The following is an 18,355-nucleotide window of genomic DNA, read 5'->3' on the forward strand; positions in this document are numbered from 1 at the left end:
CTGGGTTACAGTGACACCCCACTTCTAAGAACACAACAAACAAAAATAAATAAAATAGAGAAAACTGAAACAAGCACAGTGTGCTTTCCTAAGCCTGTTTATAATGTAAAAATAAAGAAAACTTGCTGAAGTACTGAATTCATAAAGTAGAAGGGGTTGTATGTGAAATTTTTGTTGTAAACATAAATTATCTTGTCCTCTAGAGAACAGAAAAGATAATGATCACTGTCAACCTCAGGGAGGAAACAGTTCAAACTTTAGAGCACACACCAACATCATATAAAACTTTTATTTAATTTGCTGTACACATGTAAATGTTAGGAAGTCATTAGGTAGATCCAATTTCCTCTGTGGGTTTAGTTTGATCTTCAGTTACCTGTAGAAATACAAATAGCTTTACTTCTCCAATAACACTTTCACTTTTACAGAAGTTAAATCTTCCAGCCCCTCTCCTATCATGCCTTTTCCCTTGTCCTTCAACAGGAATTATGGTAAAAAGTTAACAGGAAGAGAGACCTAATGGTCAAGTTACTAGTAGAAATTACCAAGTAATATACAATTCCTTTCATATGATGTCATCTGACGCATACTATATCTAAGCCTCCTAAGTCTATCACTTTATGTTTCATGTGTAAAAGAAAAATGCTGGGTTAATAAAAAAATACAAGAAGTAAGACATAAGGTATTCTAAATCCACTTATCCATTTACTGTGAGGTATAATTCTGTTCAGAACAGAGTATGCTACAGACTGAGCACACAGATATCTGACACGTCCTTATTTCTAGCATGACCAGAACTGTCGTCAGGGAATAAGCGTCCCTGAAAACAAGTTCTCTGGCTGCTGTTCGTATGTTTGCCTGTACGCCTCAGTGGGTGTCTGTAGAGAGTAAACAGGAGGGCTTGAGAGGCCAGATCACATAGGACAGCTACAGATAATATAGAAAAATGGAGTCTGCGAACAACAGTGAACAGTGAGCAGCTGAGATCAAGAAATGTAATGTCTTATCCGGGCATAGTGGCACACGCCTTTAATTCCAGCACTTGGGAGGCAGAGGTAGGAGGATTGGCATGGGTTCAAGGCCACCCTGAGACTACATAGTGAATTTCACGTCAGCCTGGGCTAGAGTGAGACCCTACCTCAAAAAAACAAACAAAAGAAAGAAAGAAATGTAACCTCTCTTACTTGTACAATTTAAATGCTAAAGGCACATATTTAAATCAGGGGTCCAGGCCTTTACATGTAATAGTTAAGGCAGCTTGAAAGTGCATCTGATGAGTCTTAAGCTTATAAATGTTCATTAAGTCTAATCTAATTAACACAACTATGAAGAACAATTACTATAATGATACTAATCTTCTTATTACATTATCACTATGCTACTAACAAACTCAAAGGCAAGTTATGTCTTTATTCTTGCCCAAATACCACTAGGGTAAAACATCATAGCCTTGATTGCTACTGAGACAAATTACTTCTTGTTTTCTTTGCTTCTCTATACCCTGACCCCTGTTTTTGGTTGCTTTTGTTATTTTCAATGAAAATTCTTTTCAGAAGAAAATTCTAGCTGTGAAAAAAAAATCTTACCATTTTCCGAGATCTTTCCACTAGCTTATTCCATATTGTATAATGTGCCTGAAAAGAAAATGTTTATTATGAATTAAATTAAGTAGGAAGTTAAAAAAGAGTCTAAATCTTTACACAGCATTTAAAGAAACATACAAGAAGCTAGGCAGTACTACAGAGACACAGTGATTACAAAAGTAAATAGGGGAGGGCACTAAATAGAATACCTGCTATTCTTGGTATTTAGGAAAGACTTAAGCATTAAATATGGCATTCTTCCTCTCTTGTCCTTTTCTACATCAGTGCACCACAGAAAGCACTCATTCCAATGGAAGGCAAAAATGTGTCCCACTTTCCAAAGAGTGCAGTTCTTAGCCAATTTCAACGTGCTCCAGGCCATTCTTTAAGCCACAGCAATCACAGGAGGAGGTGCATTAGGAACCTCCTATAAGTCCTTACATAGAAATGGCAGTACCAATGATTCAGGAAAAACTAAAGAATAAGAAGAAACTAAGGAAGACAACGGTAAAATTATAGTCAATTTCCTTAACTGTTAATATATCAGAGAGTTCTCAGAATGCATTATTAAGTCTTAATATTATATATCAGAGGTTAGAAGAATGCATTATTAAAACTTATGCAAAGCATATGATGATATCAGCCTTACTAGGTCAACTGCAGGTAAGTGATGCTGAGGCATACAGGTCAGTGATGATTTCAAAGAGAATGAGCTCAGAAAATGTGTAACAGAAGTCAAACTTACTACTTGTCTACAAGCAAACCTTTCAGGAAAAAGAACAGTATGGTACACCTAAAGGGAAAACCATACCATTCAGGCAGAATGAGGAGCTGGCACAGAAAACTTAGGGTGTGTCTGCAATCAAGGAGGTGAAGAGAGAGTGCTATAAGATGAAACAGTTTGGCAAACAGGACTAGGTAATGAAGGTCAGGAGACCAGGCTCCATCCCAAGCTGCCAGCAAAACATGGCAGCATTGTCCACATGGTACTGCTTTGTAGGCAAGAAAGATGCAAGATTTAGAAGGCTCACGGAGTATGGCTCAATGACACCAGAGAACTGTGAAGACCAGGCAAAGAGGCCTGGAGAGGTCAGTGCATGAAACTGGAAAGTGAAGCCTAAGTTGCAATGGAAATTCCAAGATGTTAGAAATGTCAAAACCATGGGGCAACAGCTCAGAAAGCTGCATGCATGGACAGAACCCAAACTAAGAGAGAGGTAGAACATGCTACAGGCAGTATAACAGCCGCCAGAAGGGAAGAGATCCCCAAGTCCTTGGGAGCCCAAATAATTCCATCACAAGCCCCAGATGCTGGACATGGAGCTATAGGATTGGTGTTTGTCCTGCTAAGTTTTGTTTTGGTTCAATATCTCCTAGGCATTGCCTGTTCCTTGGTTATGGAATGGCAATATTTATTCTGTGTCACTGTATACTGGAATTATGTAACTTGTTTTCTAATGTGATAGGGGCTCACAGTTAAAGAGACTCTCTTGAGTCTCAGAAGAAACTGTGGATTTCTGAATAGTGGTGGGACTATTAAGGGCCATGGGAACTTTTGAAGCTGAACTGAAGGAATTTTGTATTATGAGACAACTATGAGCCTATGAAGACAAGGGGTGGACTTGTGATGATTAATATTGTCAACTAGACAGGATCTAGAATCACCTAGGAGACCAATCCCAAGCATGTTATGTATGTATGCACGTACGTACACACACACACATATATATATATATATATATACCTCACCCTAACTGTGGGTGACATCAGTCCGAGCTGATCCTGGAATAATTAAAAAGAAGAAATCAAGCTGAGCTGCGGCATTCAACTGTCTCTGCTTACTGTGAATACAATGTGACTGATTGACTCACACTTCTGCTGCCATGCCTTCCTTGCAATGAGACTGTAAACAACAAGCTGTCACCTGAAATAAACCCTTCATTCCTTAACTTACTTTGGTCAGGTTTTTGTCATAGCAGCAACAACAAAATAACTGGGCCTGGGGAGATGGCTCAGCATTTGAAAGTGTTTGCTTTCAAAGCCTGAAGGTCCAGGATCAATTCCCTAGCCACCCAATTGAAGCCAGACAGGCATTTGATCGCAGTGGCAAGAGACCCTGGAGCACACACGCATGCACGTGTACTCACACACACACACAAATAAATAATTGAAAGTTGACTTCAGCCAGGCATGGTGGAGCACGCCTTTAATCCCAGCACTCCGGAAGCAGAGGTAGGAGGTTCGCCATGAGTTCAATGCCACCCTGAGACTACATAGTGAATTTCAGGTCAGCTTGAGCTACAGTGAGACCCTACCTCGAAAAACTAAAAAAAAAAAAAAAAAAAAAAAGACTTCAAAAATTTAAATTAAAACAGAAAAGAGAATATACCATTAGCAAGAAATGGGGGTAATATGGAAAATGATAGGTCATGAGTAATGAACAGACCCTGAGCATTGGGGAAAAAGCAAACCAAGGCCAAGACATTTCAGAAATTCTCACTAATATGTGCTATAAAATCCCTCAGTGCACCACCATACTCATTTTCACTAATGCTACTCTGAAAATAAAAATGCTCTCTCAACTTAACTATTCCAACAACTGTTTCTTTTTTTTTTTTAACTTTATTTTATTTATTTACTTGCTAGCAGAGAGAGAGAGAGAGGAGAGACAGAGAGAGAATGGGTGTGCCAGGGACTCCAGCCACTACACACGAATTCCAGACACATGTGCCCCTTTGTGCATCTCTGGCTTACGTGGGTACTAGGAATTCAAACCTGGGTCCTTTGGCTTTACAGGCAAGTGTCTTAACTGCTAAGTCATCTCTCCAGCCCCCTAATAACTGTTTCTTTTGTAAATCAACCTTTTCATCCTGGATACATTGTTTTTAATCATAAATGAGCTCACAAATTACTAGTGGCACATAAAAAAGTATGCATGTCCTCAAGCTAATACAAAGCCCTACCTAGAACCAGCCACTCCCAGTTTAAAAGCTGTGGAACTTCAAGCTTTACTTACTCGTAGGTGGGTGGGTAAAGACAACCCCTGAAATCGTCTTAAAAGATTTGGTTGCTCAGATTGAAGGCTATGGACCGCTGAAACTTCATACTGGAAACAAATGCTTGTCCTTGGAATGAGAGGGCCTTCACTCACATCAATGAAGTCACCAATCCTGATGTGATTTTAAAACAAACAAAAGTAGCATTACATCATTTACAGCAGTTTGAAAGAAATCTTTTTTCTCTTTACGGGTACACACTCATTCCATATGGCTCAGCTCCATCTGTAACAACCATTATCATCAAATGTGCAATCTCAAGGGGATAAAGTAGAAAGGACAGGAGAATCTTGCTCTTATGAAGAACCATACAAACATAAAGGGTCTAAGAGCCATGGAGCTCATGGAGCACAGTCTGCTATCAAGCACATCCAACTATTTAACACTGATAACTACAATCTTAGAGCAACGTATTGTAGCACAGGATGCAGACAGACTAGGTTAGTTTATCAATAAGAAAGAGTTATTTCTAGAAGGAAAAGTCCTGGACTTCCTCCCCATGGGAGAATGCCAACATAAGCAGTGGACTTTCTTCATCCTTATATTAGACAGGAAATTCTAACTTAATTTACATGTACCATATAACAACAAAGGGGCATTCAGGGTTCTCGACACAAAACTATTGGGTTCAATTACTATGAGCCATGCATGGGGGCACACACCTTTAATCCAAGCACTCATGAGGCAGAGATAGGAGGATCACCATGAGTTTGAAACTACAAAGTAAATTCCCAGTCAGCATGGACTAGAGTGAAACCCTGCTTCCAAAAACCAAAAATGCAATTTATAACTATGATTTTCTTTTCCCAATTACAAAATCAATTCATAAAAATTACATTTAAAAAAATTTGAATCTTAAAATGAATAAATGTAAATAATAAAGTCAGATGTGGCTGTACATGCCCATAACCTCAGCATTCAAGAGGCCAAGACAGGTGGATCACATATTTGAGGCCAGTCTACATAGAGAGACCGTTTCAAACACAAAAAAAATGAAAAATAAAAGTCAGGGACACACAATTGTCCTTAAAGGTCAAATAAAGCTTCCATTTACCACCATCTCAAAACGACAAAGCAAAACCAAGGGCAAAGTAGTAATGGGACATGATGAAATTCATTTCTGCTAGCCCTGACACTTGACTTAGACAACAGGAAAGCTAAGCTTACACTAAATGAACACAGTAACCTAGCTCTAGACTTCTTTACCTGTGTAGCCTGACTATTCTCTCAGGGTTCTGAGATGCCTTCTCTTCTATGAAGTCTGTTTTATACCTGAAAAGCAGCACAGAAGAAAATTTCACACTCAAAATATACAAAAACTTATCTAAAGGCACCTCCCCTTCACTTCAGCCATGGGTCCCTTGGCACCTCCCATTCCTCACCTCTAATCACTGATCCCACAATGCCACCAAATGCTTTCCACCAGAGGTACACGTACCTGCTTGGTGACAAGCTAAAGGACACTTTCCATCGTCACTGTAAGTATCCTCCACAGGCCTCCATGGCATGGCCTTCTAACTGCTACCTTGTCTCTCACCACTCTTCTGTACCCTGTAAGGGTGTTCGATCTTAGGCCCTCTTTTCCCTCGTCCTCCCTGAGCTAGCTTTTTTATTTACAAGCTTTGGCTTCCACTGATGCAGCTTTTCCTTCATAACTCTGTCTCTAGCCCATGCCTCTATCTGAAACTCCTCTGAATATAGACCAGGATGTTCTACAAGCACCTTAAACCCCAACATTTCAAAACTGAGTAAATTATCTTATGCTTTCCTAGCCAAAACTTGTTCTTTATGAATTTCTGTCTTAATATGATCCCATAGGTCCAAGTGGAAAACCTCAGAGATTTCTCAGTTTTTCTTCTAGACCAGACCTGTGCATCCAATTTACCATGAAATTTTATCAATTTTACTGCCTAAATGAGTCTTGAATCTTTCCAACTTTGTCAATGTAGCTAAAAGCATGTTTAACTGCTTAACCCAGGAGAAAACCCTGACTTTACTACTTACTAAGAGCTTTATCCTAGACATTTACGTAGACATGGATGTGTGGGCATGCATGAGTATGTACAATCACCCAGCATGACTAACTATGAGAAGGTGTGAATTGGGTTCTATCTATACTCCTAAAGAAATTCTAACCCATACCTTTAATCATGTGTAGGTATCTATTTTGGCCTTAGGCTATAGTATTATTTTGTAGCACAGATTTCCCTTTCTAAGTACTTCTAATTTGACTATGAAATTTAAAATTATTACATATTGATAGTAAAACTTACTTGTTGTGTTGAAAGATTTCTAATGCCACTTTTGCTTCAACTTCTAGAGTTTCAAATGGCAGATCTTTATAGATTAAGGTATGAGCATCTTTTGTGAAGGAACGTAGGTTATCCTTAAAATGAAAGCATTAACCTTTAACAATACCTAAAAGCATTTCTCCATAAACCAGATAAAATATGTTTAGCATTAAGAATCTAACTAAAAATAACTTCTTAGGAATACTTTTACTTTACAGCAGCACTCCCAACTCTACAAAGTATAAAACCTGCAATTTACATACATACACACACAAACAAATGCACACAAATAAAAGTTTCAAACAGAGTCACAAGTTTGAAATGACAATTAAACCTTACTTTTACTTAATTCCTCCCAATAAAATGAGGACATATTTTTAAATATGTAGACATACTTAAAAAGCACAGAAATCATGGGGAACAATTTCAATTTCTTGCCCACTCCCAACTTTTACCACTCTTCCTTCTCCTTTCCCTTTATTATTCTATCCTATTTCCTCCACTCATTTTTATTATTAACTAGTAAGTGTGAGATTTAAAACAAAGTAACTTCCAAAACCAGAATTTAAAGCTAGTCTTTTCCTGCTCTTGGTTTTACTAACTACAGTATTTCACAAAATTCTAAGATATATCACTAGAGGGAAAAAAAAGGCACCATGAATTAAAACTGTTAAGATGCCATCTTTTGGAAGGCATATCTAGTTTCAGAAATTAAAAAAAAAAAAAAATACAAGAAAAGAGCAGTGGACTTGGTAAACTGGTGTGCTGCTCTACCTCTCTTTCGTGATTTTGACCCCCAACCCACAAGATAGTTTTACTCAGCTAAGAATTAGGGATTTACTTATTCTCCCCAACTATAACTAAGAGTCCACACTTGATATTTGGTAATCATCAGTAACATCTACCTACAGGCCACTCAACCTAGACCGTCCTTGTTAGGCCTTGCTGCTAATCAAATCCCAGATCAGCAAGGACCTCCCAAATAATGAAGGCAGATCATTCACAATGAATTAAGTTTTGAATATTGTTGTGGACAGCTTCACAATGCTGGGATGAACTTCCAAACCAGATACAGTTTATGAAAGAAGGTACTGATTTGAAGCTTACAGCCCCAGAATTCCCATAAGGGCAGAAGCTGGCTCCCCTTCACAGTTCCAACTGAGAAAACCATCACCAGCCAGCACCACAAACAAGAGCAAAACCAGCAGCAACAACAGGGACCCAGGCAGAGCTCACACACCTTGCACACTCTTGGGCAAGAAACCAGACCCACTTCCAGTGACACCTCCCCCAGCCAGGCAGCTGGAGACATGTTTTAATAAAAACATCTGAGTCTACTGCAGGCATTCAAATGACACAGGTATGTAATCTATTTATGTGAGGTTTGTCAGGTGTGATTCTTTAATTTATTTATCTTTGATCCTCTTGATATGGTCCTGTGGATACAGTGATCTCAGAGTATGCAACACATGATAAAATGTTTAAGACTGTGGTCTTCAAATTCTGCTCTGGGAATCCAGAGGTATGGCTCCAGGTCCTCTAACAGCAAGATTAAACTTCTATGCTTTGTACACTGGGTACACCTAAGTTTATGGGGGACACCCGAATCAAACCACCACACTCAAGGGAATCCTCAAGATTCCCTTAAGAAGATTCCCTTAAGAAATAGATAGTACTTCAAGGAAAGGTCAAATAGGACATAAAACTTCAATATACCTGACTATGCTCGACTGAAGACTCCGTGGTGGTTTGAATGTAGTGTCCCCTGTGGCCTCATGTTTGTAATTAAGCCTCATACTTGATCTCCAGCAGGTGGAGCCTTTGGGAAGTAGAGCCTTGTTGGATAGGGTGTGTCACTGTGGGTGAGCCTTGAGATTTTACAGCCCAGCCCCACTTGTCAATGCCAGCTAGCTTACTCTCACTGCTTCCTTGCTGCTGAAGTGATGGCACCTGGCTGTCTGTTCTGCCTTTCTTTCCTTGCCATTACGTGCCTTCTCCTCAAAACTCTAAGCCAAAATAAACCCTATCTTTCCATACATTGCATCTGGTCAAGTGTTTTGTTTCTACAGTGAGAAGATAACTGCATCCAAAAACTGGTATCAAGAAGTAGGTCCAATGCTACAACAAACCCATCCATGGGTTGTTTCTTTTATGTTGTGGAACTGATTTTTATCAGGAATATGGAAGGATTTTGGAACTCTGGACTAAAGAAGCTTTACAATGCTAAAAGCAGTCTAGTGGACCATTCTGTGTGCACTTCATGAAACTATTTCCTACATCTTACTGCTTCCAGTAAGATTTCCTGCTCCTTAGAGTTGGACTTTATTCTCCCCTAAATTAACAAAGGTGGACAAACCCACCAGAAGCTGGTTTTGGTAGTAAGATGTAGTGACACACTTCTAGACACACTAAGTGAAAGTGGGGTTGAGGTTCCTGTCTGCAAGGAGGCCCTATAAGCTGTGAAAAGGAACCACAGGTTACAGAGAAGACTCCAGCGTCAGGAGATGCTAGGACTTTGAGACAGCCACCAAGGACTGCGGCTGGCTCGGGGTGGATTCTGCTTGGGCTGCAAGCAGCACAGCTGCAGGTGGGGTTGCCAAGCTTTGGGAGTTGAGAGGATTTCATCAGGCGTCCCAGGTGGCAGACACTGAGCTATAGGATTTAATGTTTATCTTCTGATTTTCTAGCTTCCCTTGTTATGCCCTCATTTCTCCTTTTAGGATGGAAATGTCTACTCTGTACCATTATATGTTGGACACATTTAGGTTGTGTTTTGATCTTACAGGACTTACAGTTAAGAGACTGTCTTGAGTCTCAGATGAGACTTTGAGACTTTGGGACTGCTAGCCTATGGGGACTTGTAAAGTTGAACTGAATATATTTAGCTTCATAAGATGGCCATGGAGTCTATGGAGTCAGGGGAAGGATATTTGTGGTTTAAATACAAAGTGTCCCCCACAGCCTCATGTGTTTGTAAAAAGACCTCATAAATTAATCCCCAGCTGGTACAGCCTAAGGGAGGTGGAGCGTTGCTGAAGGAGGTCTGTCACTGGGGGGTGGACCTTGAGTTTTTATTTTTCCGCTTGCCAATGCCAGCTCATGCTTCCTGCTTCTTCCTAGCCAATATGACATGATATGATTCCCAGATGTCTGTGGTGCCATGCTTTCCCTACCATGATGAAACTTCTTCTCAAAACTGTAAGCTGGGCTGGAGAGATGGCTCAGTGGTTAAGCGCTTGCCTATGAAGCCTCAGGACCTTGGTTCGAGGCTCAATTCCCCAGGACCCACGTTAGCCAGATGCACAAGGGGGCGCACGCATCTGGAGTTCGTCTGCAGTGGCTGGAGGCCCTGGCACACCCATTCTCTCTCTCTATCTGCCTCTTTCTGTCTGTCTGTCGCTCTCAAATAAATAAATAAACAAAAAAATTTAAAAAAAAAACCTGTAAGCTCAAAGAAACCTTTCCTTTCACAGGCTACATATGGTCAGGTGTTTTGGCCCAGTAATGATAAGGTAACTGCTACACCCTCATTCATGCATGCCTGTCTTAAATACACTGAAAAATCACTGGCATACATTAATGAGTGGATAGATGGGTGGATTTCTCTGGATGTATAAACTTCTCTTAAATGTCCTCAATATTCAGTACTAACAGCAATCATTTTAACAGAGAACATGCTGTACTCTAAAATTAGTACCCCAAAGGGTATACGTACTTTTGTTGGCATCCATTCATCCAATTTCTTATCCAAAATTACATCATAGCAGAAGGCTCCAGCAATTACTGCAAATTCAATCAAAATTGTTTATTTTAAGTCAAATCTGTTAGGGCAAAAAGATACTAATTTCCATTAGCTGGCTATTTTTAACCATAAAATGAAAAGTCAGCAACCTCTCCCAACTCTACAAACAACAGAACCATTGCCATTATCCCAACCACTTGCCAGAGTTCTGTATTTCCACAATTCCCAAAATTCACTCATCTTTTTGTAATCCAAAAGCATGAACTTTCTAACATTCAATTTTTGAGGAATATTAACACTTCATATGAACATTGAGATTCCATCTCACTCCTGTCAGATTGGCCACCATCATGAAAACAAATGATCATAAATGTTGGCAGGGATGTGGAAAAAGAGGAACCCTTCTACTACACTGCTGGTGGGAAGGCAATCTGGTCCAGCCATTGTGGAAATCAGTGTGGAGGTTCCTAAAACAGCTAAAGATTGATCTTCCATATGACCCAGCTATAGCACTCCTAGGCATATATCCGAAGGAATCATCTCATTTCTTTAGAAGTACATACTCAACCATGTTTATTGCTGCTCAATTTATAATGGAACCAGCCTAGATGTCCCTAAACTGATGAGTGGATAATGAAGATGTGGCACATTTATACAAAAATGAAGTTATGAAATTTGCAGAAAAATGGATGGACCTGGAAAGGATTATACTAAGTGAGGTAACCCAGGCCCAGAAAGCCAAGCGCCACATGTTCTCTCTCATATGTGGATCCTAGCTACAGATGAATGGGCTTCTGCGTGAGAATGAAAATACTTAGTAGCAGAGGCCAGTAAGTTAAAAAGGAGACATAAAGGGAAGAGAAAGGAAGGGAGGAGGGTACTTAATAGGTTGATATTATATATATGTAAGTACAGTGATTGAGATGGGGAGGTAATATGATGGAGAACAGAATTTCAAAGGGGAAAGTGTGGGGGAGGGGGAGAGAGGGAATTAACATGGGATATTTATAATCACGGAAAATGCTAATAAAAATTTTTTAAAAATAAAATAAATATGACATATAGCACATAATGATGAGAAAACCTAGTTTCAGCCAAGTATTATCCCTCTCCAGTCATGTACTTATACGCCTATATCCTCTCCTTGTTCTCCACACATTCCATTTACAAAGATAGGCTTAAGTTTAGAAAGACAGGCTTTAAATAGTTTAAAAAAATTGAACACTGTGACAATATAACTGCACAAAATTCATAATTGATATTCAAGAGACTTAGGCTAAGAGATGGCTTAGTGTTAAGGTGCTTGTCTCAAAAGCCAAAGGACCCATGTTCAATTCCCCAGGACCCACTTAAAGTCAGATGCAGAAGGTGTCACATGTATCTGGATTTTGTATGCAGTATTAGAGGCCATGGCATGCTCATTTCTCTCTCTTTCTTTCTCTAGTAAATAAATGAATAATATTTTTCAAAAGAGAGACACTTTTCACTAATTTTAATACATTCATTATTGACTGCCAAAGAAAAGCCCATGTAAGTAGATAAATGAAGGATGAGTATTTCATCATCAAAAGATGATTTTGTTACCTAAAATAAATGAAACAGGCACTGTTTTACACTAGTAAAACCAGAAATAAACTCTTTACATCATCATATATAGGAAATAAAATATTCACAGAGTATAAAAGGATAAGTGTTTATATGTGTACATTACCAGGAACTTCTGGGGCTCTGACCAAACTGACCATATACTCATCTTTGAATGCCCTTTCTATCACATAGCCCATCATCATGGCACAAGAACGCCAATACGCCTATAAAAAAAAGAACAAAACACACAGAGATCACCTAAAGTTTCTATAATATTGAAATTTAAGTCAACTTTTGGCCTGGGACATATTTCTCAAGTACGTGTCCATGCTTAGCATGGAGTAACAGTCACCATCAGGGTGTGACAGGACCTCTGCCCAGAAAAACCAGTAAAACAATGTACCAACTTAAAATAACAGACACTGTATTGGTGATAAATCAGCCAAGACAATTTTAGTATGTGATAGTATTTATTTTTAACTCAGGATGATAAAGTTAAATTCTTAACCAACTTGTGCTAGAATAAAATAAATGGTCTTAGTACTTTAAAAAAATATTTTTTTATTTATATTACTTATTTGCAAACAGAGAACAAGAGCAGTGAAGGGGCGCTCCAGAGCCTCTTGCTACTACAAGCAAACTTCAGGTGCATACGCCACCCTATGTGCATCTGGCTTACCACAGATACTGAGGACTTGAACCTGGGCCATCAGGCTTTGCAAGCAAACACCTTTAACCACTAAGTCATCTCTCCACTCCATGTCTTAGAATTTCTTAAATCATTTGTATCATTTATAAATGTGATGGGGAAAACCTCAACTTTTAAAAATTATAAGTTTACTTGCACTTAACATCACTTAACACATTATTCACATGACTCATATTATAGCAAAGTAGCATCGTTAATTGGACTCTCATTTTTACTAGAAAACTTGGGTGCATAGACATGCCACACATGGGTATCCAAGAAATGACCTTCCCAGAATCAAAAGGAGAAACACAGAAATAGTACAATTCCTGGCCACCAAAATTCCCCTTGCAGGCACTACATTAATCAAGATTTGACTTTCATAAGCAATTCATCACATCTAAGGACACTTAGATACATGTATATGAGACAACCATTCCATTCTGTATTCAGTACAATCATATCATGACAAAGATAAGTACAAAATAAAGCTTTAATTTTTAATTTTGCAAGTAACAAAATGTACTTCTTCTATCCTACTTCCATAGCTTTTTGCTGACTGTTGCTTTGGGGGAGGGTTTTTCTTTTTTCATTGTGAGATAGGGTCTTGCCATATATATATCTCCCAGGCCATCCTAGAACTCACCATATAGTGAAGGCTGACTCTTAACTCATGACCTATCTGTTATAACCTTCCAGGTTTGGGGATTGGATTATAAGTGTGTGATACCACACCCAGCTTGAGTGTTTTTAAATGTCTACTGAACTGTTTCCAGAATGCCTAGATTTAAATACAGGTTTCACCACCTCCAAAACTACAAACCTTGGCCAAGCTGCAGAAGCTCTTTTTGTCCATTTATTCATCAAGATAATGGGGAGAATAATACCTCATAAATTTGTATGAGATTAATATCTGTTATATAATGCTATATAATATAGTGCCTGAGATACTATATAATATAGTGCCTGCTATATAATAATATTCAATGTTACTATTACTGTTAACACTTCTATCATTTTAAGTATTTTATTGCAACAAATATTTAGTAAACACCTGCTGAACATGGAGGAATTATCCCTATGATCACAGAGGCAGGAATCTAATGCATTCAACAGTAGATTAAAATACTTTATCTAGAGACACTAGCCAAGTGTTGTTAGAGCCTTAAGAATTCTGACATGCAGATCCCTAGAAAAGTTCCACAGAGCAGATGGCATTTTAACTGACCCATAAAAAAATAAACAGGATTTTAAGAACACAAAGAAAACATTCAGCGCTGAAATAAGAGCATGAACAAAAGCAGGCAGGATAAGAAAGCCGACATGACTAATGAACAGGCACTCTAACGTGGCAAAGAGGTGGGACTACGCAGTAAGAGGTAAAACCACAAAGATAGGCTGGAGCAGATCACTCAGGACCAGGAGTTTTATATAATTCCTACAGGTAGAGAAGTTCTTTAGGGTTCACAAAATTCTAGTTACAGTCACTTAATAAAACTTAATCAGTATGTGAAGGAAGACTTTTAAGTAGAAGGGGGTTTTAAAAAAAAGGAGGAGGAGGAGGAGGAGGAGGAGGGGGAGAGGAAAGAAGAATAAAAGCCAGTTATCGAAATTTTCCACGGGCCAAACTGAGCAATATACAGGGTTATCAATGTTTTACAAAGCTATGGATGTAAAAGACATGCCATAGTTTTCTCAATCCCAAATACAAATCAGTATCACTGGTGCTTATTGAACCATGAAAATACACAAGTACAATACCACCTGTGACCTTGGTTATATATGTAGATTTTAAACTGTATAAAAAATAGGTTTGATTTAAAAGGAAGGAGATAAATGGGATACAGTAACAGAAATACCTTATTCACTTCTGTTGGATCATGGTCTTTGAAGGTAAGAAATTTAATTTCACAGGACTTGGTCAACGGCTTATACATGTCCCAAGGCTGTCCATCCACAAGAGCCAAAATGGATTTCTTGCAGTACCACTCACTCAAATCTAGGAATTTAAAATTGATTGATGATCTAAATCTAACAAAATCCAAAGTGAAAAGTTACACGTTTAAGTACTACATTGTGAAACAAAACAGTGAATGGCAAAATTCTGTGGACTGTCTTTTTTTCCAGAACTATAACATACTAAATCTATGGCCAGTTAAAAAAAAAAGAAGAAGAAGAAGAAATCTAGCCAGGCATGGTGGCACATGCCTTTAATCCCAGCACTTGGGAAGCAGAGGTAGGAGGATCACTGTGAGTTCAAGGACATCCTGAGACTACATAGTTAATTCCAGGTCAGACTGGACCAGAGTGAGGCCCTACCTTGAAAAACAGAAACAAATTTTTTTTTTACTATACTCAAGGTATTGCTGGCAATATATTATCAAAATTATATAAACCATTTACAAAATTCATTAAGGTTAAGTGTAATTCAGAATTTTTCAATTGTTAATAAAATAATTTTCAAAGTGTTACAATTAAAATATTCAAAAAGCAACAGAGTGGATATATTAGGATCGATGAACACATGCATTAAAAAGGAAAATATACTAACATGCATCCATGTAAATCTGTTCTAGACTTTTGTCTTGCTCCCAAACCACCTCTTACTTCCATGACAGACATTTCAAGTTAAACACTGTAGTTCCCATTTTAAAGTCATGAATATGAATTCACACATGAGCTAATCTGCTCTAGTCCATTAAACTTGATTAGGTACTTTGCAAGTACATATACTCAGAAATGGGCAAGCGATCAGACCTAACACACAGTCAACTAGTACATAAGTTCCATAGAGGAAATTAGGTATGGTTTTTCTCATTCACACATCAGTACATCTGCAGCCTTTCACTGGGCCTCAACTCTAAGTAGATGCTCAATTAAAGCTACAGAGTGACAGAAGGCATGAACGACAAGAAAGTTAGCAGTCATACTGAGGACAGTTCAAAAAGTTCATCTCTACAGATGTGTTTTAAAAAGCAAATTAGGTCCTGCGGTCTGTCTTACTTCACCTCTGTAATGCTAATGTCTATCATATAGAAGTTCAAGAAATAGAACAGCATGTGGTGGCGTATGCATTTAATCCCAGCACTCAGGAGGCAAAAGTAGGACAACCAGTATGAGTTCAAGGCCACCTTGAGACTACATTGTGAATTCCAGGTCAACCTAGGCTAGAGTGAGGCCTTACCTAGAAAAACCAAAAGAAAAAAGAAAAAAAAAAGACATTTGGAAATCAAATGAGTAAGTAATTACCATTAGTACTAATTCAAGCTCCATTGTAGAAAAGGATATAAATCATACATTGCTTAGATTAACATAACCTAGTAGCTAATGTTGTTTACTACTTAAATAGAATCATTACTGAGTTTTTGAAAAGTTTAAACAATGTAGCTAGTCATGCCTACATATATGTATATATACATCCACAAATAAATATGGAATATCTAAATTTAAATGCAACTATTTTTATCAAAGCCCTATCCAAATGTCTTTGGACCCTTGGTTTTCACACTAAATCATACACAAGCCCCCAAATATCTCTCTTAAAATAGAACCAAACAAATAATTTTTCCTGTCATCCCATGCATTTTCTTTCACATGCTTACTACCTAGATACATAAGTGTAAATTAAAACAGTGCACAAAGGAGCAAGTGACAAGCAGATAAAAACAATGTATTAGGCAAGAATGAGCAAAGAGGAGAAGGTGACTAAAAAGCAATACCATCAATCTAGCCCAATTCAAGAAGCTTCAAGAAATCTGTGCAACGCAGTGCCGGTCTTACAATACAGCCTAATACTTTCCAGAGCTAAAGGAAGAGTGAACAGATTAATAAGGTGCTGCACGAAGAACTTTATAAGTTTGCGGAGGAAGCCACCGACAGAAAGTGGCTTCCCCCTGCACCTCTCGTGTAAACTGGGCCCTGATTCTGTTACTTACGCATGGCGCAACTGTAAGGAGTTGATATGTTTTTATTCATCACAAAGACGGTGCCAGGGTCAGTTTTCCCGACATGCTTCACTTCAATCTTTTCTGTTCGGGGTGTCAATGATAACTGTCGGTTTTTCTCTTTATTAAAGAGATCATTCCGCATTTCTGTCAGTTCGGTGGATGACAGCTGAGCAGCTGGTGAAGTTGCTATAAATCCTGTCGAGACAATAACCATGAAAATTGGATAAATAACTTCCTGCTGATATTCCACTCTCAAATCACCACCGTCTTCTAACAAGAACAGGAGGCAACAGAGTTCTGAATAAGATTCTTTTTAGAGAGAGAGATCATTTATTTACTTATGAGGGCAAGGGGCGTTCTTAATATTGACATTCTCAATATTCGTATGCCAGAACTATCCGTGGAAAGAGCCAGAGCATAAGTGGTTTGGGAAAGGACACCCGGGGAAGAAAGAGACTCATTTATTTCCACGAAACCCGCGCTCCCATCTCAAGGCACCAGTCTCCCCCGGGGCCGCCTCCCTTCTCTCCCGCCACCCCCCGCACCCAAGGGCTGTCCTCGCACACGGACCCCCACCCGGAAGGAAAGCCTCCGCCGTCCTCCAAGGGCCCACTCCCTACGCTTCGCGCCCGACCCCGCCGCCCCGCGGAACTCACTGCGGCCGGCTGCGCCGCGCAGGGCGGCCCGCCAAAGACGCATGGCCGCGGCCGCAGCAGCCACGGGCTCCATGGCGGGCCAGGAAACCGGCGCGCGCAGGTCCTTCGCCTCCCTCGTCCCCCCCGGAAACTCGAGCGCGCCACGGAGGTTCCGTAGCACACTTCCGTTCCGGGCCGGCGCTCGTCCTGGTGCGGTCTGCTGGGGCACCGGGGAGTCTGCGAGCTGTGGGCGCGGGGCCGCTCCGGGGTTTGCCACCCTCCTGGCCCAAGCCTTTGCTTAGTTCTTGGCAGAAAAGTGTAAAAGATTTTCTATTTTGCATTTAGGCCGGCCCGGCCGGATCCCTCTAGCTGACTGTCTAAATCTTGAGTTTTGCAGGCGCCTCGGTTCAGTGTTTAATCAGCCTCAGTACTGTGGGCTTGGAAACGCACTGTGTTGAAATCGGAGAGAACGTTCTAGATATCTTCAAAAATTATCTACATTTGCTTGCACATAGTCTGTCTACAGAGCATAGCAAACGGCATTTCGGGGCGAAGAATTTCTGTCTCATCCCAAGAGCCCCCAGCTGTGGTGCAGTTGGGTGTGCGCTCAGTGAATTACTTGTTGCGGGAGCCCCTCCTCTTCGACTTGCAGTCCAGTTCTCCGCCACCAGATGGAAGTGCCCGCTAAGACACGAATACTAAGCCCTCTCCAGGCCCAAGCTTTAGATTGACAACTGCATCCATAAAGGAAAGGGTCAAGCCCTGTTGCTGTCACCTTTTAAGTGAGAAAGGAAAATGGCCAGGCTTGCATTCAACCACTGTTCAT

At 39.7% G+C, this 18,355-nt stretch overlaps 1 protein-coding gene across 1 annotated transcript; it reads right to left on the reverse strand.

The window, feature by feature from the left end:
* Nucleotides 1-275: 275 nt before the first annotated feature.
* Nucleotides 276-17,636, reverse strand: Mrpl39 (mitochondrial ribosomal protein L39). The gene is made up of 10 exons (XM_004654376.2): nucleotides 17,551-17,636; nucleotides 16,883-17,089; nucleotides 14,807-14,946; nucleotides 12,384-12,483; nucleotides 10,646-10,713; nucleotides 6,913-7,025; nucleotides 5,846-5,911; nucleotides 4,600-4,753; nucleotides 1,587-1,634; nucleotides 276-376 (listed from the first exon to the last, which is right to left on the reverse strand). Exons 1-10 carry the CDS (start codon nucleotides 17,621-17,623, stop codon nucleotides 329-331), a joined length of 1,017 nt encoding a protein of 338 aa, XP_004654433.2. The 5' UTR covers nucleotides 17,624-17,636; the 3' UTR covers nucleotides 276-328.
* Nucleotides 17,637-18,355: the final 719 nt, after the last annotated feature.

This window comes from Jaculus jaculus, chromosome 5 (genome assembly GCF_020740685.1).
Source record: "Jaculus jaculus isolate mJacJac1 chromosome 5, mJacJac1.mat.Y.cur, whole genome shotgun sequence".
Classification (NCBI taxonomy): Eukaryota; Metazoa; Chordata; class Mammalia; order Rodentia; family Dipodidae; genus Jaculus; species Jaculus jaculus.

Coding starts and splice junctions, on each gene's coding strand:
- Mrpl39 (XM_004654376.2), bottom strand. CDS start 17,623: ATGGAGCCCGTGGCTGCTGCGGCCGCGGCCATGCGTCTTTGGCGGGCC. Junction 14,947..16,882: donor TCCTTACAGTTGCGCCATGC/GTAAGTAACAGA, acceptor TTAAATTCCTAG/ATTTGAGTGAGTGGTACTGC. Junction 1,635..4,599: donor CTTTACCCACCCACCTACGA/GTAAGTAAAGCT, acceptor TTTTCTTTTCAG/GCACATTATACAATATGGAA.